Raw genomic sequence first — 25952 nt, 5'->3', positions numbered from 1 at the left:
TTCTGAAAAGTTTTAAATTTTATATATATATGTATATTTTTTTTTTTAAGGCAAACATTGCTCTACTGGAACCCAAGGGAGATAGGAGAGATGAGGATAAGACAGGATTCAGGACTGGAGTTCCAATTCCTGGAGTGGAAGGACTGTGGTAAAGAATTTAGATCCACTTAGGAGCTTGATTAAAATGTTGAAAAGTGTCAGCTTAAACAAGAACAAGCAATCGAAAAAGGAATCAGAAGTCCAGCAAAGAGAAAATAGGAAAACTGTATATAAAGAGATATTATGAGAAAAATAATCATAAAATAAAGATTGAGGAATTGGATCATAGTGGTGGAAAAAGTTAAAAGCTGCGTGTTGAGACAGAACCAAGACCTTACCTATTATGCAACACATTCCATAAGGTTGGCCAATTCCAACGTACACTATGGAGGACTGAAGGGAAATAAATGCCTCTCCTGGAGATGGGGGCGGAGAGCCTGAGCCACATGAGCGCCTGACCTCCAAATGCGTAAATGCCAAAGGCTTTTAGAGGCAGTTGGCACCATGTACAGGGACGGAAGAATCGGGAGATTGTTCTTATAAACATGGTATGGGATCTTACAAAAGGGAGCAAAAAGGAAGCCTTGATTGGAAACCTTACAATAATGGCTATATATTCTTTGTGATTGCAGAAACATTTAAATATACAAACACGTGGAATGTGGCAGCATTGATGGGGAGGATTAAGCAACCTGATGGAAAAAAAGAATAAAAAAATGAGGAGAAAAAAGGAAAATCTTGAGTTTCTTAAACGTTTGCAAAAAAAAAAAAACTGGAGTCTATGATGGAATTTGGTCCTCATGACTGAAATGTTTCTTTGGTGTTGGAAAAAGTATTGCTGTCATATCTCTCTCTCTTTAGAAATTCTTTTTTTTCATTATAAAAATCCCGTGGCAGCAACTTGTCTGGAGGACTTTAAAAATAGGAGCGATTTCATCTGTCTGGAATGGTCTGTGTCAGCACTTGCCCTAGGCAAGGTTGCCACACAGACAAAACTCCCCCTCCCTTCTCCCTACCAGACACCCCCTCCCCGACTGCCCCCCAGTGCTCTTCATGCCCCGCATCCTCCTCCTCTCAACAGTGGGCTGACCCCCTTTTCCTGGACTACAGCTCCAATGTGACCTCCCACATAAAATCAACCCCCCTTTCCTTCAGCTCTCTCTCCAGGTGTGAGGGCTGCAGTAGGTTTCACCCTTGGCGCCCTATTTGCATTTAAAAATAGGACCCTGGTTAACCCACACGAACCTCGAGTTGGTGGAGCTTTGGACGGTGTAACCAAGTGGAAAGAAGTCCAGGGCAGAGGGGAGTATTTTTGGTCATTGGAGGAAGGGGGTGGGGTAGGCCGCCTTCCTGGAAGCTATTAAATCCCAGATGTGGGCTCTGCCTTGAGGGAGAGGGTAGGGGGTGGGAGGAGGGTGGCTGGACTCTCTGACCTCTCAAGGTTGCCGTTAATTCTATGGGTCGGTGATTTCCAGCTACATTTCCCTGAGCCCGGCTTCCTTTGCAGCACTGCAGGCACCGCATGACTTGTATTTAACTAGCAGTTGTCAGCAGCATGTCTTTGTGCCTATCAGCCAGGGCTCAATTTTCCCATCGCAGTTCTCCCTGCGACAGCAGCCCTCAGGTTCCGCAATGGTGGCGGCTGAAGATCAGCCCCAGTCATACTCAGCTCAAAGAGATTTTCACAGAGAGCTCTTCAAAGTTCCTGTTCTCAGAGGAGCGTAAGGAAGGGACTGTTTTGTTCTCAGTGTGGGTGGGCTTTATGAAGATAAAAAATATGTGTGATCTTATGTGAACGGAGTATGCTATATGCAGATTTGGTGGGGAAAGCTGCAAAATGAAATCTACTCATGGAGCTCCTAAGAGTAATTTGGTCAATTTCATGTTGGATCAACAAACATTCAAGAGCACCTACTATGTGCCGGGCTCTGAGTTAGACCTGGTGAGTAACAAGAAAAGTAAAGCAAGGTCCCTGCTGTAAAGGAATTCAGTCTAATGGGGAAGATAGACATCCCATGTGAGAAGTGCCATGTTTGAGGTAAGCCAGGGTATTTGGGAGCACGGAGGTTGCCCTTGGCTCAACTGCTGCTGTTAAGGATCAGAGAAGGCTCTCCCAGGGAGATGACATCTGAGATGAATAGGAGGAAGCCAAACCAAAGAAAGGTGGGAAGGGCGGTCTGCGTAGAAGGAATGACAGGAGCAGAGGCAAGGAGGCATGAAACTACTTGACATGTGTGGGGAACTGAGCTGGCTTCGATTATTATAAGGGAAAGTGTCAGAGAAGGGGTGGGGCAAGAGATGAGACTGGAGGGGCAGGTAGGGCCACATGTGGGAGAGAGGGTCGAGCCTCCTGAGTTAAGGAGTATAGACTTCATCCTGGGGGGAGCCACTGAAAGGTTTTAAGCAGGTCAGATTTGCATCTTGATTAAACTATCTGTCAGTTTGGGGCAAATCATTCAACTTGCCTGTGGGATGAATTGATTAAAGAATTCCATTGAAAGGGTAGATTTGCAGTTCTAGCTATAGTTAAGTGCAAGGCTCTCTTTTTCCAAGAGGGCTTGTCATCAGTCTGAGGCTTTTTAAGGAGTACCCCTAAAGCGATCTACAGATAGATGCATGTATTTCTCTCTAAAACTCAACGTCATTTGAGAGGATGCAGGGCCTCTAAACAGTGCTCAAAGTAAACAGTGTTTAAAAAGTCTTGTTGCTTCTACCCTTTATTCCACACTGCAGTAACAATATCAGGTTAGGAACGCAAACTGTGCTATGATCTCTTTGTTTTGTTTAGCAAAAGTCATCCGGGAAGGCGCTGTTTAACCTGAGTTGCAGCCATCTAAATCTTGCTGAAAAGGAATATTTTGGATTAGAATTCTGTAGCCATTCTGGAAATAATGTAAGTTGATTTCATTATAGGGTGCTTTGTGTCTAGAATTGCTTCTAAATGCAGTTTGTAGTTAGGTATTTAGGGCTCAAACCCCTGATTGGAAAGATGAAAAACCATTTAAAGCCTTGCAAAATGACTGAATTTAATAACTCTTTTTCCCTCCTCCCTCCCTGTCCGTTAAGTCACCTCAGTTTGCCAAACACAATCTCTTCTACCCCATGCTCCTCTTTCGTCATCCTGTGAGCAGCCATCTATGCTTTATCTAGTCTGACTTTCCAGAGTCTGGACCTCAATTTCCAGAATTAAGACTCTTAACCTCACCAACGAGAACTCAGAGGACTCTCCTTTCCCGCTCTCAGGTCCTAACATTCCTGATGCTCTTCCCGCTGTGTCCTGGCTTGGCATGTCTGCTATCTGGCACCTTCCCAGAAAAGCTCCTTATGACTAGTAAGGTGGCTTTTGGGGCCTGTAGGATTCAAATGTGGAGCCAAATGCCTTCATTAGTCTTTGTAGCAACTAATGAGCCTTGTATGTGACACCTCTGTCATCCTACTAAGGCAGGGGAGCAGTGATTCAAATGTCAACAGCAAAGAGCTTATAGATTACCAATGTTCACTGTCATTAGGAAAACAGAAGGGGGCACAGTGAGTGTGGTGGAGGTACATCATCTCTTTGACATTGCTGTTTCCAACTATCTTTAGAAGTCTAAATAATCTTGCTATTTGTTTATTTCATGTTGACTTTTATCTGTTACCAAAAAAAAAAAAAAACCAAAAAACCCTGCACTCAATGCCATGTTCTACCAATTTTTTCATTAATGTTGTTACAGGTCTGGTTGGAACTTCTGAAGCCCATTACAAAGCAAGTAAAAAGTACGTATGGAAAATCACTTAAGGAATATAATTCCCAGTTACAACTTGAAAATGTTTCAGCAACACCATACTATTCCTCACCTTAATATAAGGGGAGAAATGGGCTTTGATGTATTATTTTAATCCTTCATACATCCAGTGAATTTAGCAATTTAAAAAAATCGTTTAACTTTGCCCAAGATGAAGAAAATCATGCTGCTGGATCTTTGAATAGGTTTGAAGAACCCTAGTAATTACAGCACTCTGTGGATTGGCTCTGGGAATATATCACAGGCTCTAGCACTCAAAGCTTCAAACATCCTCTATGTCAGTCTGCAATGCCATTCACCTTCCGCCTGAAGATGTTTTTGTTTTATACTGTCACAGACATTGTCCATTTGTTTCAGTTCTTATTTGAGTGCCTTACTATGTATGAAATATCCTCCCAGCCCATATTTCACAATCTAGTGTGGTGGTTCGCAATTAGGATCACTAGGAGCTGTTGTTAAAATGCAGATTCCTGGGCCTCATTCCAGGTTGGGGGCCAGTACCGTGCATTTTTAACAAATTCCATGGGTGTTTCTGATGCGTGTGGATTTCAGCCAACACTTTGAGAAATGCTGTTTTAGTGTCTCTCCCCCGACATGCTCTTTACATGTTGATGCTTCCCACAGTTCTGTCTGTTCCCACAGCGTAATGATAATCTGTACATTATTCCACTAACTTCCTAACTGACTCCCCCAATCCATCATTTACACTACTCCCAAAGGGAACTATTGCAAATACAAACCTGACCACATCACTGTCCTGCTTAAAATGCTTCCATGGCTCCCTATTGCCTTAAAATAAAGTCCAAACTCGTTAGCATGATCCACTGAGCAATAGACTCTGACTGCCTTTCCAGCCTTACCTCTGCTACTGACCACTTCATATTTTTACCTCTCCTGACTTTGACAATATTAACCTCAAGCGTAGGCTTCTTAGATAAAATAGAGGATGTCCAACTAAATTGGAATTTCGTATAAACATAGAATATTTTCTTTGTATAAGTATGTCCCATGCATGCGTTGTTTATCTGAAATTCAAATTTAACTGGGAGTCCTGTATTTTTATTTGCTAAATCTGGCAGCCCTACTCAGGTGTCAACTCCTCTAGGAAGGCTTCCTTGACTTCCTTCAAACTCTTTTCTCTCTCTTGTGCTTCCCCACTACTCATTGCTTATCACACTTTGTGGTGGTGTGCTTGTTTGTCTAGATGTCTGTCTCTTCTAACAGACTATGAGTGCTTAATTGTCTTTTTATTCCCAGTACCTACCTAGTACAATGCTTGGCATATAATAGGCACTCAGCAAATATTTACTGAATGAGTGGTGCTAATGCTACATGTATGTGTTTGCTTTTGATGCAAAAAGTTTCTTATTTTCAAATGCAAGGAGAAGTGAAGGCAAGTAGATATGTTTTCTTAATGTAAAATTTAAGATACATAGAGGCATCGGTCCATACTGCTTCTAGTTCCCTTTATGACATCCTTGAGGCAGGTGGTATTCGCTTGCCTCTAAAGCTGCCCTCTTCTCTTGGCCAGGAATGCAGAATCCCAAGTAACAAGTAGTATATTTTTCTAAATGGGACACTTCTTAAGAGAGGACACCCAAACGGGCACATCCTTATAAAAAGAAACTCAAAGGGCGAGAGGGTAGAAAGCGGGGCAGGAGAACTTTCCCAATCGCTATCCACATAGAGACACAATCAGAGAAATAGCAGCATCTTACAAATGTGAGCAATTGAAATTCAGAAGTCTGTGGGAGGGAGTCATGGGAAGAGGAGAGGGGAGTGTGTGTGTGAAGACCTATAACTGTTGTGATGGACATTTAAATAAAACTTATGAAGATATTGTGTTTTAAGATCCTAAGGAGGTTGTTTTCAAATTTATGGTGAAATTTTTCCCAGTGGACCCTGGACATCTACGAGAAGAGCTTACAAGGTATAGTACTTACCTGTGTGTCTGCTGCATGATGTTACTTATGAATAAGTATTCTTCATTTATCAGGGAATGGGCTTCTAGCCTTCTTTGGAAAGCTTGGCTCTCAGTTGCTCTCTGGGAGATGACAAGAAGCTGAAGAGAAGGAGGGCCTGGCTGGTCCCCAAAATGTTAATCTTCCAAAGGGTGGGGACTTTGGGGAGAAGTGGGGGGTGGTATTCTAGAAGTGGTAGCCAGTCTGGGTGCCCACTTAGGGGTTATGCCACAAACTGCTACAACAATAAGAGTGCTTGCCTTCGTTGCATCTGTGTTCCAATCCGACGGCAGCTTGTCAGCACAAGTATGATGCCAGCTAATGTCCATGGATATTGAAAACGCTGTGTGTCTGTATGTATCCCATCAGTAGAAAGGATGATGACATATACTAATAAAAAATTTAAAAACTAAAGTATAAAAGATAATATTTGTAAATTATTTGCAATGTATAACTATAAATTATTTATAATTTTATTATAATTAATAATTATAAATTATGGATAATTTTATAATCAAATTATTGATAATTTTATATAAGTAAAAGTATTTTATACTTGTAAAAATAAAAAAGGAAAAGGACAAAAAGTACAAAACATTTTAGAAAGCATTTTTATACTTGTAAAAAATGTCCTTTAAAATTACAATGTAAACCTACTTCTTCAAAAATACATTGTCAACATAACACTCCCCAATGCCTTACTCTGCTTTGTAGACTTTAGACTCTGACATCTAGAGGGAATAAGAGAGAATCTGGTCCAGCCCTCTTGGTTTACGGATGAGAAACCGGTCCTGGGAGCTAGAGTGACTCGGCCAAGATCACAGAGTGCTGGCAGTTATTCTCCCTGAAGTCCCCCCCCCACCCCGGTGTGGTCCATGGCCGGTTCTTCTTCATCCCTTTGGTATAGGGGGACTTTTTTCCTGAGGGGTCTTTGCAGAAGTCACTTTTCACAAGACGGTCTCTCTCTCTCCCAATTCTCTCCACATTTGTGACTTGTAGGCCGCTTTCCCAGACAACTTGATATCTTGGTATCTATATTAGTTTGCATTTGCTAACCCATTTCAGTTGAATCTCAAGTTGTGACCAATTTTGATGGAGATAAACTTTCTCTGGAAAAAAAAAGAGAAAATCAATGTGATGATAAATGATTCATCAGCTGTTCGGAGCAAGGATTTAGTATTTGTAGCAGGCAGCTGCCTTCTTAACTGCAAGGAACGTGTCAAATGACAAGAAGTTTCCTTTCTTTCTTGCTAGGAGCAAACTGAAATTCACTTTCCCTTTAGCAACTGAGGCTGATTATTCTTATTTACATCTATATTTGAAAGCAGGCAATGGCAAAGGTTAGAATTCCTTTATTTTTTCCCCATTGGCCCATTTATGAATATTTAACTGTAGTTGTCTTTATAAGGATACTTTGTTTGGGGCCAATACGTGAGTTTCTGACAGTGATGTGCAAATACAATTTTTCTAATTGAATCGTTTCTAATCCATTAGGGGAGCTCATAATTTGAAGGATTATAATAATGAATGCTTTTGTAAATTGAATAATCACCTACTAATTTGCCTGATTTTTTTTTTCTAATCTAGCTGTTCCTCTATCACCTGCAATTGATTTTGATTCACCACATTGCCTTCAAGGCTTAATTGGTTTAAAAAAAAATCCAGATAGAACTTTATTTTGAGAATCATGTCTTATACAGGGAAATGCTCACAGTAGATACTCAATAACTTTTGTGTGTGTGTGAGGAAGATTGGTCCTGAGCTAACCATCTGTGCCAATCTTCCTCTATTTTACATCGGATGCCGCCCTGGCCTGGCTTGATGAGGAGTGCGAGGCCCACACCCGGGATCTGAAGCCGTGAACCCATGAACAGTGAAGCAGAGCACATGAACTTAACCACTACGCCACTGGGCAGGCCCCTCAATAAATGTTTTAATGTATAAAATAAAATATTGGAACCAATTTTGGACCATGGAAGAAAGCAGTCAGTGATTGAATTTTAATTATACACATCTTTTAAAAAATTGATCCTCTTTTGATGAGGCCTTAAAAGTGTGGGACAAATGCTATCTGTTTGGCAAAGCTCTCGATACCAACTTGCACTTTATGGGTCCCTGATGAGCCGTTGATAAGAAAAAGGGCAGTCTGGCTTCGTTCCATTCAGTACACAGTAGTTCCATTCTCGCTCTGAGCAAAGCCCTGGGCTGGGCTCTGGTGATAGAGAAGGTGGTCCAGGCAAAGGGGCAGAAGCATGGTCTCAAGTTTTTTATTTCTGAAACATAATCTTTTGTATAGGAGGCAGCCTAATTTCAGCGGCAGACCTGAGATCTGGTCACACTTTCACTACCTTTGGATGATATGACCTTGCCAAATACCTAACCTCTGTCTTTCCGTAATTGTAAAATGGGGTGATTGCTCCTGCCTGGCCAACCTCCTACGTTGTTACGATAGTGACTACTTGTTCACATTTTATAAACAGCAGTACTGGCCTCCTGAGTGGGCTTATTCTTGCTAAATCTCCCTTTCTCTCTGGCTGGGTATGTGGCTTTGCGACGTGGCAGAAACCAGCAGAGGATGATTGGCCAACTCTCTGAAGTTGGCGGGAGGATTTGGCCGGGGTGATTCCTAATGGCTATGAGGCCTGCCAAAGTGCTGGATCAGCCGAGTTGTGGTCTAGTGCTGGTTTGGGGCTGAAGCAAAGCCTGTGCATTACTCACCACCTCAAAAAGGCATCTCACTGACTGGGGGCGCCGTTTCTTTCTTGAAACATCTTGGATCGGGGAGAAGGGAAATTCTTCTTTCTTGTTCCTGTTTCTTCTCAAGAGATTTTTCCCAACTTCTTTGCAGGTATCTTTTTACTCTTCAAATAAAGAAGGATTTGGCTCTAGGAAGGCTTCCGTGCAGTGACAACTGTACAGCGTTGATGGTATCTCACATCTTACAATGTAAGTAGCAAATGTTGGCTTTGGGGCCTATCAGCCAGGCAGAGAACCAAGCAAAGGAGCTGAGCACCTCCAACATGTCCATCACTGTGTTAGGACTTACAGAGGAGAGAAAGCCTGGATAAGATACATAGAAATAGCATGGTCCAGTAGAAACAGGCTGGTCATTGTAGTCATTGAGATTTGGATTCAAATCCTGTCTCTACTATGTTCTAACTGCTGTAGCCTTGGGTGAAGTCCCTGAGTTTCCTAGTCTTTAAAATAGTGACAAGAATACCTTCTCACAGAGTGTCATGTAGATTAAAAGTAGATGCTAATTTTCTTCTATCTCAGTTTAACTTTCCCCTCTCGCTGCCCGCGGCTTGCTGTCCAGGAGCTGGTTTGGACTAATCTGAGCATGGACTTTGCCAGGCAGGCCCCCACTCCCTCTGCTTACCCCAGGTTACGTTTCTGGTACGTGCTTTCTGCAGCAGACTGTCACGTTTGATGTGATTTCTGTGTTGTTCTTTATCATGATTCCAGAGAACAAAGCACAGAGTACAGCAGGTGGGGAGAGGCTAAAAGGGAAAAAGGCCCCAGGCATCTATTAGAGTTCCCTGTATCCTAGCAGCCAAGTAGTTGGACTAGGCTGAATAATGAAGACAGGGAGAGGGAGGCCTGTGGATCAGTGGGGGCTTGCCGGGCTGGCCAGGTTGCTTCTGTATCCCTAAGGGCAGAATCGAGGCAGCTAGAGAAAGTATGTCTTCTTCTAGGGCTGGCTGGACTTTCTCTCTCTTCTAGTGAGTCGTTACAAGAATAGGCCGTTCCTCACTATTCCTACAGGATCATGACTGCATTTTATTTTATTTTGTAAGTTCATTTTTTATCTCTATCCCTTACCTTCCTGACGGTCCAGAAGTGGTAGATTTCTGATTTCACTGGGAACTCTAGAATGAAGTGCTTGGGTAGGAACAGTGTGTGAATCAGTATTTACCAAATGACTCCTGACTGGGACAGGTGACGTGAGCCCTCGGATCTCAGGGAGGCAGTGAGCAATGGGATCAGTAGTAATCAGGGAAAGCTTAGGGAGGAGATGGCTTTCGTGCTGGGCCTTAGAGGGACTCACAGGAATTGGATAATAGTACTAGGCAGAGAAAATAGCATGAAAAAAACTGGTGGTGGGACAGGAAGAAGTATATACTCAAGTGCAGCTCAAGCATAGGGTCTGTTTAGGAGAGAGAGCAGAAAAGTAAGCATCATTTTAAAGGGCCTTGAATGCCAAGAACACCAACCATATTTCCAGTATTGTGCTTGGCTTGCTGGAGGGCATGGGGTAAGACAGATAGAGAAAACAATTTTGGAAGACTTAGCCTTCTTAGCTACCTGTTAAGTCAGCACTGAGGGGATTGGGGGTCCCGGGACAGCCTCTGATGGCGGAGCCCAATTTCGTTCTTAATGATTCAGCATTATGGATTTGGGCATTCCCTAGTGGCCATTTCCGGCATAGCATAGAGCACTTCAGCTTTTCCGGAGGATATTTTGTCAATAGAAGCTCTTTCCATAGCAAAAAGCTGTTGTTCCAATGAGTCAGCTCTTCCCAATCCATCCAGTTCAGACTATTTCTCTGCGTGCTAAGGCAGTGTGCAGAACACAACCAGGCTGCTCATTCATTCACTCATTTCTTCACTCATCCAATATCTATGTTCTAGGCATTCAAGAACCTCCGCATTCGAACCTTCTCGTCTGCTTAAGTCTCTCTTATACCCCCCATGACTCTAGCCAGACACTGCCTCCCAAACATGATTTGTGCATTCCAAATGAAACCTCTCTTTTATGAATACCCTTAGTAACTCTTCTTTGTCATTCATTCAACAAAAATTTATTGAGTACTTACTACATGCCAAGGTACTATTATAGGCACTGGGAACATAGCAGTGAACTAAACAGACAAAAATCCTTGCTCTCATGAAGCTCATGTTTTGGCAGTGGAGGTGAATCTGATAATAACCAAAATAAGGAAATGTATACTGTATGTGAGACGGTGCTAACTGCATTGGAGAAAATGAAGTGTGGAAGGGAGATGGGGGAATTCTGGGGATGGGTACTGAATTTTTAAATAAGGTGGTCAAGGTAGGCTTCACTGTGAAGGTGACAGATGAACAAAGATTTGAAGGAGGTAAGAGAGCAAACCATGCAGAGATATGGTGAAGGGAGTTCCAGGCAGAGAGAAGATCCAGTGCAAAGGGCCTGAGACGAGAGTGTGCCCGGAGTGTTCAAGAAACATTGAACAGGCTTTGTGGCTGGCTGGAACTGACTGAGAGCGGGAGAGAGTAATCATGGAAGGCCTTAAAAGCATGTAAAAGACCTAGAACATTACTATAAGTGAGATGGGAAGGCATTGAAGCATTTGAAGCAGAAGAGTGAAATGATCTGAGTTAGGTTTTAACAAGATTATATTGGCTGCTGTGGTGAAAATAGAAACTTGTAATGAGTAGTAAATAGGCCATAGAGATCTATTGTACAATACAATGAATACAGACCATAATATTGTACCATAATGATGTAATGTGATAAATATCACTACAATGGCAATTGTATTAGAATGTATAAATGTATCAAAGTAACACATAGTACACCTTACATTTACACAATGTTACATGTCATTATTGAAATTTATTCAGTAAAAGTAAGAGAAAGAAAATAGACCTTATGAGGGAATGGTGGAAGGTGGGGAGACCAGAAAGAGGCTATTGCAGGAGAGAGAGATGATGGTAGTTTGGACCAGCGTGGTATCAGTGAAGATGCTAACATTTGCTATCTTCTGTTACTGATGATATTTACTCATTTGTATGTCGTAGGTCTCTCCCTAGATTGTCATAGTCTTGCGTGGAGAGAAAAACAAGCATGGTCGTATGTGTTCTTAGATTTTTCCTGAGGGTCGACGTACAGTCTTGTGCTTAATAAACAGGAAGATTAGTCTGTGTGTGTGTCTGTGTGTGTGTTTCTAATTTATTTTTAAAACCAGCTCCATTGAGGTATAATCTACATACGATAAAATTCACCCATTTTAAGTCCACAACTCAATGGTTTTTAGTAAATTTGCAGAGTTGTGCAACCTTCACCACAGTCCAGTTTTAGAAAATTTTCATCACACCAAAAGAAATCTCTCACACCCATTTGCAGTCACTCCCTGCTCCCAAGCTCAGTCCCAGCAACCACTAATTTACTTCTATTTCTATACATTTACCTTTTCTGGACATTTCACGTAATTGCAATGATCCACTATGTGGCCCTTTGTATCTGGCTTTTTTCACTCAGCATAATGTTTTTGAAATTCATTCACGTTCCAGCACGAATCACAACAGTCTGTTCCTTTCTGTTGCTGAGTAGTATTCCATTTTATGGATATACCACATTTTGTTTCTCTGTTTACCTGGTCATGGACATTTGGATTGTTTCCAGTTTAGCTGTTTTAAATAATGTTATGAACATTTATGTGTAAGTCTCTATGTGGACACACGTTTTCATTTCTCTTGGGTAGATTCCCAGGAGTGTAATTTCTTCACCTTAAGGTAAATTTATGTTGAACATTTTAAGAAATTGCCAAACTGTTCTTCAAATTGGTACAATGGGGGCCGGCTGGGTGGTGCAGCCGTTAAGTTCGCATGTTCCGCTTCGGCAGCCTGGGGTTCGCCGGTTCGGATCCCGGGCGTGGACATGGCACTGCTTGGCAAAAGCCATGCTGTGGCAGGCATCCCACATACAAAGTAGAGGAAGATGGGCACAGATGTTAGCTCAGGGCCAGTCTTCCTCAGCAAAAAGAGGGGGATTCGTAGCAGATGTTAGCTCAGGGCTTATCTTCTTCTTCAAAAAAAAATTGGTACAATAAAACCAGAAATGTATGAGGTTTCCAATTTCTCCACATCTTCACCAACACTTGGTATTGTCTAACTTTTTGATTATGGCCATTCTAGTGGATATGAAGAAGTATCTCACTGCAATCATAATTAGCATTTTCCTAATGACTAATGATGTTGAGTACCTTCTCATCTGCTTAATAACCATTCCTATGTTTTCTTTGGTAAAATGCCTATTTAAATCTTTTTTCATTTAAAAATGGGTTGTCTTCTAATTGAATTTTGAGATTTTTATATATTCTGATTAAAAGTCCTTTAAGAGATATGTAATTTGCAAATTTTCTCCCAATCTGCAGCTTAACTTTTCATTTTCTTAATGCTGTCTTTTGGAGTGCAACGATTTTTAATTTGATGGAATTCTATTTTCTCAATATGTTTTAGTGGATCATGCTTTTGGTGTTGTATCTAAGAACTCTTTGCCTAACCTAAGGTCACAAAGAGTTTCTCCTAAGTTTTCTTCTAGAACTTTTATAGGTTTACCTCTTAGGTTAAGGCCTATGATCCATTTTGAATTATTTTTTGTATGTTTGTATGATGTATGTTGTGAGGTAAAAGTCCAACTTCATTTTTTGCATGTGGGTGTTTATTTGTCCCATTTATTGAAAAGACTGTTATTTCCCCATTGAATTGTCTTGGCACCCTTGTCAGAAACCAACTGACCATAAATGTAAGGGCTTATTCCTTGATTCTCAACTATGATTCCTTGATCTATAAATCCTTATAGCAGTACCATACTGTCTTGTTTACTGTGGCTTTGGATTAAGCTTTGTAACAGGGATGTACATCTTCCAACTTTGTTCTTCTTTTTCAAAATTGTTTTGGTTATTTTGCACCTGTGGATTTCCATGTGAATTTTAACATCGTTTGTCAATTTCTACAAAAATATTTAGTGGGAATTGCATTGAATTTATAGATCTATTTTGGCAGATTAATCATCTGAACACTATTGAGTCTTCTAATCAGTGAACCTAAAGTGTCTCTTCATTTATATAGACCTTTAAAGAAATTCTCTCAGCAATGTTTTGTAATTTTCAGTATACAAGTCTTATACATCTTCAATTAAATCTATTCCTAAGCATTTTTTATAAGCTATTATACTTGAAATTGTTTTCCTGGTTTCATTTTTTGATGGTTCATTGCTAGACAGTTACTTTTTGTATATTGATCTTTTATCTTGCTACCTTGATTAACTCATATATTACTTCTAGTAGGGTTTTTTTGTGAATTCTTTAGGAGTTTCTACAGACAGGACCATGTTGACTGCAAGTAAAGACAGTTTTATCTCTTCCTTTTCAGTACAAATTCTTTATATTTCTTCTTGTTGCCTGATTGCACTGGAACCACCAGTACAATGTTGGAGAGAAGTGGCAAGAGCAGACATTCTTGTCTTGTTTCTGGTTTTAAGGGAAAGCATTCAGTTTCTCACCATTTAGTACGATTATGATGTTGGCTATAGGCTTTTCATAGATAATCTTTATCAGATTGAAAATGTTCCTTTCTATGTCGTGTTTGTTGAAGGTTTTCATCATAAATTGGTGTTGGATTTTGCCCAATGCTTTTTCTGCATCTATTGAGATGATAATTTTTTGTCCTTTATTCTATTAACATAGTATATTGCATTAATTAATCTTCACATGCTGAACTGATTTTGCAATCCTGGGATAAATCCCACTTGGTCATGATGTATAATCCTTTTTTATATGTTGCTGGATTCAGTTTACTAAGATTTTGTTGAGGATTTTTGCCTCTGTATTCATGAGGGATGTTGTTCTGTAGTTTTCTTTTCTTGTGATTTCTTGGGCTGGTTTTGGTATCAGAGTAATACTGGCCTCTTAGAATGAGTTGGTAAGTATCCTTTCCTCTATTTTCTGGAAGAGTTTTGAGAGATTAGTGTTTATATCTTGTTTGAATATTTGACAGAATTCAGCAGTGAAACCATATGGGCTTGATTGAGTTTTAATGAGATTCATACATTTATCAATTTTGGCAAAAAATAAATAAAAGAGCCATTGATTTTTTTAAAAGCTTGTTATATGGATATTTTCATTATAACGTGGTTTTTCAAATATATATATACACCTCACTTGTCTAAAAATGAGCATGCCATCTGTTTAAAACACATTAGAAAATCAAGATAAAAGAGAAAATAACAGCTTTTCAGCACTTAAAATCAGTTCCCCTGTGTCTATGTGTTTAACTCAATAAGAGAGCAACACAGGATTCCGTGGAAAGTCTGTTTACTCATACAATTCATAAAATGCTAACAGGTTCGAATATCTGGGTTCCCTTTTTTTTTTTGCATGTTAAAATGTGAATTTTAATTGTAAAAATTGTTGTGAGTTCCCTGTTTATGGTAGATTAGAAGTCACAATTTAGAACCAAGTGGAGACCTTTTCAATGACCAAGAAATGATTTGTATCAATCTGACAGAGAGGGAGAAAGCACAAAAATTATAAAGAAGACATAAGAGTTCAAAAATTGAAACAGTTTGAAGCCATTTACTGTAGGGGCAGATGATCCTATATACTTCAATTGCCTTTGTAGGCATAGTGCTATAACAGATATTTATAACAATAAACTGGAGACATCTAGAAAAGAATCAATTATGATCAAGGATAAACCGCCAGTGATTTGCAACAGCCAGAATGATTTTCAGAATGGTTCATATAGTGAGGATTCCAGATAGCTGGGGTTTTACTAGATTCTCGATGTACAGAATGATGAATGGCTGTGACTGGCTGGCATTGTAGTTGGCATTTTATTCTCCTTTCTTGATAATGTATGATCAGAGTGGAGTAAGGTTAGGGGGCTGTGTTAGTTTGCTAGGGCTGCCACAACAAAATACCACAGATTAGATGGCTTAAATGACAGAAATTGATTTTCTCACAATTATGGAGGGTAGGCATCCAAGATTGAAGTGTCAGCAGTTTTGGTTTCTTCAGAGGCCTCTCCCTTGGCTTTCTGAGTGTTGCCCTCTTGAAGCGTCCTCACCTGGTCTTTCCTCTGTGCACCTGCATTCCTGGTGTCTCCCTGTGTATCCAAATTTCCTCTTCTCATGAGGACACCAGCAGATTGAATTAGGGCCCACCCTACTGCCTCATTTTAACGTAATCTCTTTTATAGGCCCTATCTCTAAAGACAGTCACATTTTGAAGTGCTGGAGGTTAGGACTTCTACATATGCATTTGAGAAGGGGGGATACAATTCAGCCCATACCAGGGACTGATCAGAAGTAGAAGAGATCATAAACAGAGTGTGGGAGAAAAAAATAACAAAATATTCACCTGTGGTCCTGGAGTCTTTCAGACCTACACTGTGTCTGTGACTTACTATACTGAGACTTCATAGCCCACTGCTCCTGATTTGAAAAAGAACCAGTTAGCTCCTCCCCATATACTAAAACATAAATACACATAAAGTATGGATGGGAGGCCTAGGGCTGCACTGGCTACCAAAAAAAGGGCTGTTTGGGGGAGGTCAGAGAGTCTGCTGGGTGCTCTGTTACTTAACTCCTCAATGGTAGTGTGAAAAATGTCACTTTTCTGTCATGTAGCAGAACTGGGAGACTTTCACGAAGAAACAGATAGAAAACATCTGGCACGAACCCGGTACTTACCGAACCAAGACTGTTTAGAGAGCAAGATCACGCACTTTCATCAGAAGCACATGTAAGTACTTTAACTGGCACCTGCTTCCACCAGCGGAGAACACTAAAGCTGGGGACAGACTCTTAAAAGCAAGCCCTTAAGTCAGAGAAGCTTCAGGCTCAGGAAAACACTGAGCTCCTCATGGAGCTCTCAGGGCGAAGGTGTCATTCTGGCTGCATTTATTAGGCTCATAAATTCCTTCCTCTTGCAGTGGCAGGAGCCCAGCTGAATCTGACATTCTGCTACTGGACATAGCGAGGAAGTTGGATATGTATGGCATCAGGCCTCACCCTGCCAGTGATGGCGAAGGGATGCAGATCCACCTGGCTGTTGCTCACATGGGCGTACTGGTGTTACGGGTAACAACTCTTTCCTTTAAAATCCTTCACCTTTGGGGGTTATCTTGGCTCAAACTTGGGTATCCACTCCAAGGTGACTTCACCCATCAGTCTTACCACCAGCCAGAAAGGGAGGTGATACTTGGAAGTGTTTTGGATAAGTTCTCTCCCTTCAGTGTGCTTTGCTTCCATTTACAGTCTGTAACTGACTCTTCTGGTTCTGAGGAGCTCACACGTTAGATCAGGCCAGCATGGTGGAGAGACGAAGTCAAGAGGGTCTTTGGAAATTTTAGACCTAAATAAGAATATGGATTTTGGCATTGTAAAAGCTTAGGCTCTGACACACAGGGCATTCAACCTGTTCAAATCCAGCAGAAACAACCTGAAGGGTCCAAAATGTGGTGTTCTCGTTCAGTTACTGGTTTCATTGGAGGTGCCCAGTGCCAGCTGGTAGGGAATTAGTGACCAACCCCGCCAGCAATTGTTGCTGTTTACTGGCTCATCCTTTCCCAAGGACTTTGTTTTCCGGGTTAGAAACCAACTCAGGGCTCTCTGATCCTCCATCATTATTAATCCTCCTCCAAGGAACTTGGCCAGAGGCTATTTTGTCAGCAGTTTTTCAGTCCATTATCAGTCCATCTCCTCACATCTGTAAACATTCAATGAATTTAGATCCAAGTTGAAGTTCGAGAACACTTGCCTAATCTTCAAAATGATGGGCAGATACCTAGACCGGTTTGCAAATGAATTACTTGTGAGAGAGGAAGGGGTGACCTTAGACCCAATGACTCCCAGGACTGAATTACAGTGCCGAGGTAAGTCACAAAGCAGGTCAGGTGCAGACTTGACTAAAAGAATCTTGATCTTCTCATTTATTTGGTTGTAAACTTTACAGCGTGAGAGTCACATTGATGGACAAAAGGCCCTATGGATCACAGGCATACCTGTTCACCTAGGAGGAAATTTTTACCCATTCCACTCTAAGCCCTGATCCTTGCCATTTCCTATCTCATAGAGAAGATGAGGAGAGTAAGGGAGCAAGGCCATCATGTTAGTTGTTATCTCTTTTGGTGTGAATACTACGGGCAGTTGGAAACAATATAGCTGGCATGTTTTGTCCTACCCCAAATCCAGTCAAAGAATACTTAAGTATTGAGTTCATTCTATGTCTTCTTCATTGTATTATTCCTTCTTTAAAAAAAACATCAGCTTGGGGGGCTGGCCCCGTGGCCGAGTGGTTAAGTTCGCGCGCTCCGCTGCAGGCGGCCCAGTGTTTCGTTGGTTCGAATCCTGGGCGCGGACATGGCACTGCTTGTCGGACCACGCTGAGGCAGCGTCCCACATGCCACAACTAGAAGGACCCACAACGAAGAATATACAACTATGTACTGGGGGGCTTTGGGGAGAAAAAGGAAAAAATAAAATCTTTAAAAAAAAATCAGCTTTATTAAGATATGATTTTCATACCATAAAATTCATCTGTTTTAACTGTACAATTCAATGGGTTTGAGTATATTTACAGAGTTGGGCCAAGCTCTAGAGCTACAGAGGTAAACAGGAATGATTCTGACTTCATGGAACTTGCATTCTAATAGGGGGAGGATAGACAATTCAACAAGTAATTATAAACAAATGTGATGTGCTTTGAGCTGGAAGTATGAGGTGCTAAGGTCACACGTGTAAAAGGGGCTTAACATTTAAGCTGAGACCTGAGGAGGTTATCCAGACCAAAGGGGTAGGGTTGGCAGATGAGGGAATGTGTGCCAGAGAAAAGGCACAACACAAAGGCCCTGAGAAGCATAAAGGATGGCATAATCAAGAAACTAACATTAAGCATGACACATGGCTCCTGTCATTAAGATACTCACAATTTACTTGGAGAGACCAGAAAAATAGTGATCAATATCAGATAGTAAGTAATCAAAGGTAATCTATCATATTAACTCATAGTTGCACAACAAGTATACACAACAAACTAATAAATGTGGTTACCTGTGGAGAATGGCTATATGGGGACAGAGGTAGGAGTGGCAGTGGTGGGAGTAAGACTTCCCAATATATATATTTTTGTACACCTTTGATTTTTGGACCAGGTGAACAAACAACTACCAACCAGCCAACCAGCCAACCAGCCAAAAGAGCAAAACTGTTTGGGCAGTCCAGGAGAGCCAGAGGAGTTCGGAAGAGTTAGAAATGGGTGCAGCCTGCAGTAATTATATAGAATATCCTAGAAGGGTTGCTACCAGAGCTGGCAAGAAGGCCTAACTGTGGGGAAGGCCTTCTGGGTAAGGAGAATGAGGAGACCTATGGGAGGGAAGGTGCAGAGTTGGGTGTTTTCTAGGAGCAGTGAGATATAAGGTTAGATAGTCAATGTAATTGGGGTAAGAAAATCCATGATGCAGACAGCGAAGAGTTATGGAAAGAATTTGAGTCAATGGGGTGGCAGGATAAATAGGAGTTTTTTAAGTAGTTGAATCTGGAAATATGGGAAGTGGTGAGATTACAGAAGCTATTACAGTAATCTTTTTCTATTGTGATCTCTCGATCCTGGTTAGAAACTTTTCCCAGGCATACGCCTTCTTGCATTTCAGAGCAGCCTTGTGTCCCGCCTGGAGTGCCTTCTTTGGGCCATGACTTCTACCTACTATGACAAGCTCAGTCTGTGCGAGCGCTAGATCAAGGATAGTCCTGTTCATGAAGTACATTTTTAAACAGGTTTACATTGTCTTACAAACAAGCTTGTGCTAATGTTCATCCTGAAATTTGCCATGTGGTTCATTATAGGGAAATACAAAGATCAATACTTTCAACTGGGCTAAAATCCGCAAGTTGAGTTTTAAGAGAAAGCATTTTCTCATCAAACTTCATGCCAACATCTTGGTAAGTATTTTTCTAATAAATTCTTTTACTTTCTGCACACTTGAGATTTCTTGGTTGTTCCTGCAAATGGTTTGAATAGGAGTGGTGAAAGCTGGCTGGCCCCGAGGGGGGATGGGCTCCCTCTTTTGCCTCTACATAAATAAAACAGAGCTTTAGTCATATTTTTACTCAAGGCAAAACACTAAGAAATCCTATTGGCAGTTCCGAATGAATGAAGAAATAGGAAAATGGGGTGGCTGGGATGAAAGACAAGTCTCCTTAGAAACCATTTTTCAGGGATTTGATGAATCAAATGGAAGTGACTACATCCAGGAGTATTGACATATTCATCTGATGTTATCTGCTCCATTTTATGAAGTCTTTTTATCTTCTTTCCTTAAGCAAAAATAATTCAACACCTACTATATGCCAAAGCAGGATGTGGGGGGGGGGGGGGCAGTGAGTGTATTGTAAGCAAAAGAAGCAATTATTGGTCAAGGCTGTGTTGTACGGAGTAAGACAAAGGTACTAGAAAGGATGTTCTTTTGTGACTATAAAGGAAATGAAAAATGTTTATCATGAAAAGTATTTATCAAGACGTTTGTCAACTACAGAAGATCCAGTAGTTTGGGCTTCGTTCTCTGGATCTTAGCCTTATATAAAAGTATTCACGGGGCTGGCCTGGTGGAGTAGTGGTTAAGTTTGTGATCTCCACTTCGGTGGCCCAGGGTTCAGGGGTTTGGATCCCCAGCACAGACCTGCACACTGCTCATCAAGCCATGCTGTGGCAGCGTCCCACGTACAAAATGGAGGAGGATTGGCACAGATGTTAGCTCAACAAGAATCTTCCTCAAGCAAAAAGAGGAGGATTGGCAATGGGTGTTACCTCAGGGCCAATCATCTTCACCAAAAAAAAGTTTTCATTTGAGCAGTTTAGGAGACTGTCCAGTGTAAGCTCATGAAGAGTCCCAGGGCTGCATACAGGAACCTGGAAAGGAATGAGAGAAGGTGGGAGGGCAGCAGAGTGGGTTGGTGCGGCTGTTGAAAACAGGGCTACATGCATCCATGGGCAAATGGGGCTATATAGTGAGTCGGGGGATGGGGAAAACTTGAACTTTAGATCTGACAGGCTAAGCTCCCCTGGAGCAAATTAGACTATGCTAAACGAGCAATACAGAGCATCAGAGAAACAAGGGAGTGTAGAAAGGAAGAAGTGTTTCTAGGTGGCATGTTAAAAAGACTCATGTACGTGTAATCATCCTATAAATCCTACCATCTGTAAGGAAATCTCCTCCCGCTCCTTTCCTGTTGGTCATTTATAACTTCTTGTCACCTTGAAAGGATGCCTTTTGATGTTCATTTTGACCTAATTTACAACTTTATGAAAACGTTCCTGGCAGAGAAGAGGGGGTAAAAAAGCATTGGAGGTGGGGGGGGTGTGCAAAGCAAGGTTTGCTTTTTAGAGAAGGCTCTGTTTTTGAGCAGGGGCCCTGTCTCTTCCTCAGAAGGTTGCCGATCATTTGGTTTCAGTAGGTGTGAAGCCTATAGGGAGCCAAGTGGAAAATCAGAAGCTGCATGGGCCCCTGGGCCAGTAGTTTGGAAGGCGTTGGGATTTCAGGTCTTTGATATTCTTGAAGGGTGTTTTGCTTGATGGAAATTGGTTTATACAGGTGTTGTGCAAGGACACCTTGGAGTTCACCATGGCCAGCCGAGATGCCTGCAAGGCTTTCTGGAAGACTTGTGTGGAGTACCATGCTTTCTTCCGACTTTCCGAAGAGCCCAAATCAAAGCCCAAAACCCTACTCTGCAGCAAAGGTTCCAGTTTCCGCTATAGGTAATTAAATATTGCACACAGGCAAACTACACACACAACTTCTTTTCAATAACATGAAAGGCAGTAAGAGGAGCTTGAGTTCTAGAAGCAATAATGAATCCATTTCAATCACTCAAAGGATGTTGCCCTTTACTGCTCATTCTCTGTTTGACGCATTAAGTACATATTTCCTAACTGGGAGGCCGGGGGAGGGGAGCACCCTACTTAAGAGGTTAGATCGGAATCTCGGCAAGGGTGGGGGACATATGCAGCTTGAGAAAACATATTCAACGAACCTATTGTTTTTCTTATATGCAACCCATGAAAAGGAAAGCTCAACAACATCCGTTTGGTAGTGGTTAGGCAAAAGATGTGTGAGAAAGCACTGGAGGGGCTAAGGGATTGGAAAGGTTGAGCAATGTTGCAGTAGAGGCTCCTTACTATAGGTAACACTTTGGAGGAATGGAAACGAGGTCGAAATGAGATCTTGTTTTCACTTGAACACACCAGCTTAGGGATTCTTTGGAAGAAGCTTTCAAAACTCTTAGCTAAGATAAAAAAATTCTAATCAAATGCTTCCCATAAGAAATTTTTCAAACAATGGAAGCCTACCCCAGTAAGAACTGAGATTTTAAAAACGTACTTATTTTTGATGGAATCTTTCTAAAATGTATTCTACAAATCCTTGCCTTCTTAAACAGATGATACTGAGCATATTTTGCCCTTTTCTTAATGACCTGAGTTATTAGAAACATCGCTTATTATCCTCTGTAGGCAGCTGTAGCAGCAATGGCCTCAGGGTGGGGGAGGCATGTCAGACCCTGCACCTCAGTGATAAATGGCCCAGACTTTTTGGATTTTATCATTCCATGATTTCTTTTTGGGCTCTTGTGTTTCTCCTGGCAGTCAGCTGGCTTTCTTGGCCAGTGTGTGTCTGACTGGAGATTCTACTGTCTGGTTAGCTGTTTGTCTTCTGCCATGGATTGGGAAACCGGATAAATAGCCTCACTAGAAATTGTGTGTAAATGCAGAGGTAAGGAAAAGGCCTTGAAAGAAAAGTACATGAGTTTTCAAGGCCAGAATTTTTAACTGTTGTATAGCCCTGCTCAGAGGCTTTTAAAAGTTTCTGGGTTCTGAGTAGTTAAGACTGCGCTATGCCTGGTCCTTGGATAAGTATTATCATTCATGTGATGGCCAAAGATTCATGACATACGTCATTCATCCAAACTCTTTTTTGTCAACAACAAATGAGGCCATCAAGTTTTAGTAGCCTCCTGGCTTACTGCCAGCATTAATAAAATGATTATCTCGTTCTTATAATAGTGGAAGAACCCAAAGGCAACTTTTGGAATATGGAAAAAAAGGAAGGTTGAAGAGCTTGCCATTTGAAAGGTACATAGTTTTGTTTCTCCCTCTCATGTTGATTTTAAGTTGAATTTGGAGATTTATATGTATCCTGTATTCACACGAAGACTGTTTCAATTCCTTCTCTGTTTGGGGATTTCAGGAAACATTATCCATCTCAGTACCATGAACGGCAGTGCAGGTCCTCGCCAGACCTCCTCTCTGATGTGTCAAAACAAGTAGGTTTCTGAAAATTCCTTCTTCTTCAGATAAATGTAATGTGCCCACATTCCAAATGCTCCCAAGAATTGATTCTGCCAGAATCTCCCAGTGTGTAAAAAGGTTACTCTGTTCAAGTAGGTCGGCCTCCTGGGGAGGTCTGTTAGCTCAGTCTTTCCAGCCAATAGAAGACTATTTAGTAAACTACCAGCAGTGTGTACCCTATAGACTGGAAGCATCTGGCACATCTTTAAATTGCAACCTGAATTGCTAACATCTTGCAAAATGCAGATGCAAATGAATTTCTATGGCTTCGTATTTTTAAAACTAAAAGCTCTGCTTTTTTACCTATGAAAATCTTAAGGCGTAGAGGAAGCTATAAGGTCTTGGGTTAAGGTTTTAAAGTACTTTTGCTGTGTAATTTGGTAACTTAATTTAGGAACAAAGTGCTATTCTCCTGGAACTGTGAGATGAAGGCTTCACTTGAGTTTTATAGTATGAACCATGTTAATCATTTTTCTTTTGCTCTCTCTACAAAATAATTAATTATAGGTCTCATAAACTCACGTCTTCATGCAAGTCACAGGCAGTTTTTATCTGAAAGGCATCACAGAGATATAATGCTGGAAGATGCCATCTAAGACATGACACTCTCATGCCATTCATAGCCCTCCTCCCCACCATTTTACAGAAAATGGGGAGGAGGCTGGAACAGGGAGGTTAGGAGACTTGCCTAAGGCCACACAGCTAGTCAAAGGCAGAGCCAGGACAAAAGGAAGCACTCCTGGCTCATTGATACAACTACTAAACCATACTGCTTGAAGCACAATGCTGGCTGAACGACATAGAGAACTCGGAGGCTGGGAGTGGGATGGCATTGAGAAAGGATCGCGTCATAGGTATTTTTTATCACATGAGTTGGGATATGGTAGAAGTTATTACCCTTCTGTTACATATTCATCAACCCTGGAATAGAATATGGATTGAAATGACTTCTTGAAAAACTACCTTTGCAAAATTCAAGGCTAATTTAGATCCCTGCCCCGACCCCAACCAAATGGCTTTTTCCTTCTTTCACCAATAATATGTCCTTTCTCTCCAGGTGGAAGATTTGAGACTAGCATACGGCGGTGGGTACTACCGAAATGTGAATGGAGTGCACGCATCTGAGCCGGTGCTAGACAGTCGGAGGAGAAATTCTGCAGTGGAGGTGACGTTTGCAGCCGAGCTGGAGCGTTCCAAACCAGAAGCGGATCCCACATCATTACATCAGTCCCAAAGCAGTTCCTCTTTCCCTTTTATTTATACAGACCCTGTCTTTAAAACTGACCCCGATCCTGCCACTGATCCCAGAGACTACTTTGAGGAAAGGAGTCCCCTAAGCTCCTTCCGAACAAGCTGTAAGTTTGCTGACAATCACATGAGCACATCTTCTGGCCTGACAAGCAAAGTGAGTCCAGCAAGGCAGCTAACTTACACAGATGTGCCCTATATCCCTTGTACTGGTCAGCAGGTTGATATCATGCCTCCTCAAGTCTTTTTTTATGTGGACAGACCACCCCAGGTGCCCCGACGGTCTCCAATCATGGCAGAGGAAAGGGAAAGGCAAGATAACTGTCTAGAGCCCACTGCAATGAAGCCGGCCAAAAAAAGCCCAAGGAATGTCAGAATGAAGAGCTTTCAGCAAGACTTTCAAGAACTCCAAGAAGCTATGGCCAGGACTAGTGGTAGGAGCAACATCAATGTAGATCCAGAAGAGGAAGACCCAAATTTAGAGGATGCATTTGCAAGTAACATTCAAGAGCAAACCCCTAAACGATCCCAGAGCCAATCAGACATGAAAACTATCCGTTTTCCTTTTGGGTCAGAATTTAGACCTTTAGGGCCTTGTCCTGCTCTGAGTCGTAAAGCTGACCTGTTTACATATATGTTTGCAGAGCAGGACTTTCCAACAGTTCTAATGGATCAGGGAGCAGCAGAAAGATATGTAGCCAGTGAATCCAGTGATTCTGAATCAGAGATTCTTAAACCAGACTACTACTCTTTGTATGGCAAAGGAATAAGGTCACCCATGGCCAGAATCCGCTTGTCTTCTGGTAGTCTACAGCTAGACGAAGAAGATGAAGATGTTTCTTTCACTACACCAACTGCTGAAGACAGGACTTTGCTAAAACCGTGTAATTACTTTTTAACTTAAAAATGTGAACTCTACGGACATTCCTGGGCCAGTTCCATGTTACCAACTTAGGTAAAAAATTAGGAACCTTCTGCATAAACCACTTTTTTAGTTAGTATTCCTTGGTATTAATGGAATCCTCTAAGTTTGGGCACCTAGCTTATGAAATATCCAGCTGCTGCCTCGATCCTCAAGCTCCACTCTTTTGTTCCCTCTGAAGGGTCTCTGGACCATGCCCTCTCCTCACCAGCACTGTGGCGGGGTGAGGTGGGTATTTGTCATCTCCATTATACATTTCTCCATAGAGACATTATAAATGAAAGTCAGGCTCTTCAACACTGAAGAATGGTGACAGTAGGGGTTGGCATATAGAATTGGCTTCTGATGTCATTTAGTGATTTAGTAGATTGTGACTGTGTTGGTCATTTTGTTCTTAATACTATGACTAAAGGTTTCAGTCCTCATTATTTGCGTGGGGCCTGGTAAAAATGGTCCTGTTATATGTTAAGAACTTTAATTTTTATAACATATACTAGGGGGAGCATGGCCCTCCTATATCTCAGGAACAAGACAGTGGCATAGATCCTCTCAACACAACACAAGTCTATAACTCATCTAGGAACTGGCAGAATTCTAAACCTCAAAAATTCATGAATTAATCAATTGCTAAAGCCAGATATATGCCTGATGAAGATATTATGATGTTTGACTTATTACTTCTCTATTCTTAACTATCTATTATATGTAGCGAAAGATAAAAGTTAACATGGTGTTTAATCTCTCCTGCGAGAATTGATTTTTTGCTATATCTTCTTGCATGTATGTAATGTAGGCAAGGGAATGAGATGAATAGTATTTTAATAAAGAGCAATGGAAATCCATTTATTTAAAAAATAATTTGTAAGTATGATCTTCCTTTTGTTTTAATCAAT

The 25952-nt window shown here is 41.3% G+C and overlaps 1 protein-coding gene across 1 annotated transcript; it reads left to right on the top strand.

Moving 5' to 3' along the window:
* Nucleotides 1-1671: 1671 nt before the first annotated feature.
* FRMD7 (FERM domain containing 7) lies at nucleotides 1672-25914 on the top strand. The gene is made up of 13 exons (XM_070257151.1): nucleotides 1672-1760; nucleotides 1855-1981; nucleotides 2828-2932; nucleotides 3753-3795; nucleotides 5721-5754; nucleotides 8634-8731; nucleotides 16178-16292; nucleotides 16483-16630; nucleotides 19394-19489; nucleotides 21139-21302; nucleotides 22605-22673; nucleotides 22789-22864; nucleotides 23947-25914. The coding sequence occupies exons 1-13, from the start codon at nucleotides 1672-1674 to the stop codon at nucleotides 25039-25041; spliced, it is 2259 nt and encodes a 752-aa protein (XP_070113252.1). The 3' UTR covers nucleotides 25042-25914.
* Nucleotides 25915-25952: the final 38 nt, after the last annotated feature.

The sequence above is a fragment of the Equus caballus genome, chromosome X (assembly GCF_041296265.1).
Source record: "Equus caballus isolate H_3958 breed thoroughbred chromosome X, TB-T2T, whole genome shotgun sequence".
Classification (NCBI taxonomy): Eukaryota; Metazoa; Chordata; class Mammalia; order Perissodactyla; family Equidae; genus Equus; species Equus caballus.
This window is presented reverse-complemented; position numbering and strand designations above follow the sequence as displayed.

Bases quoted from the DNA above. Each gene is read 5' to 3' on its own strand.
- FRMD7 (XM_070257151.1), top strand. From the start codon at position 1,672: ATGGTGGCGGCTGAAGATCAGCCCCAGTCATACTCAGCTCAAAGAGAT. The intron at 3,796-5,720 runs GTACGTATGGAA...AATTTTTCCCAG, and splicing joins CATTACAAAGCAAGTAAAAA to TGGACCCTGGACATCTACGA. The intron at 8,732-16,177 runs GTAAGTAGCAAA...TCTGTCATGTAG, and splicing joins GGTATCTCACATCTTACAAT to CAGAACTGGGAGACTTTCAC.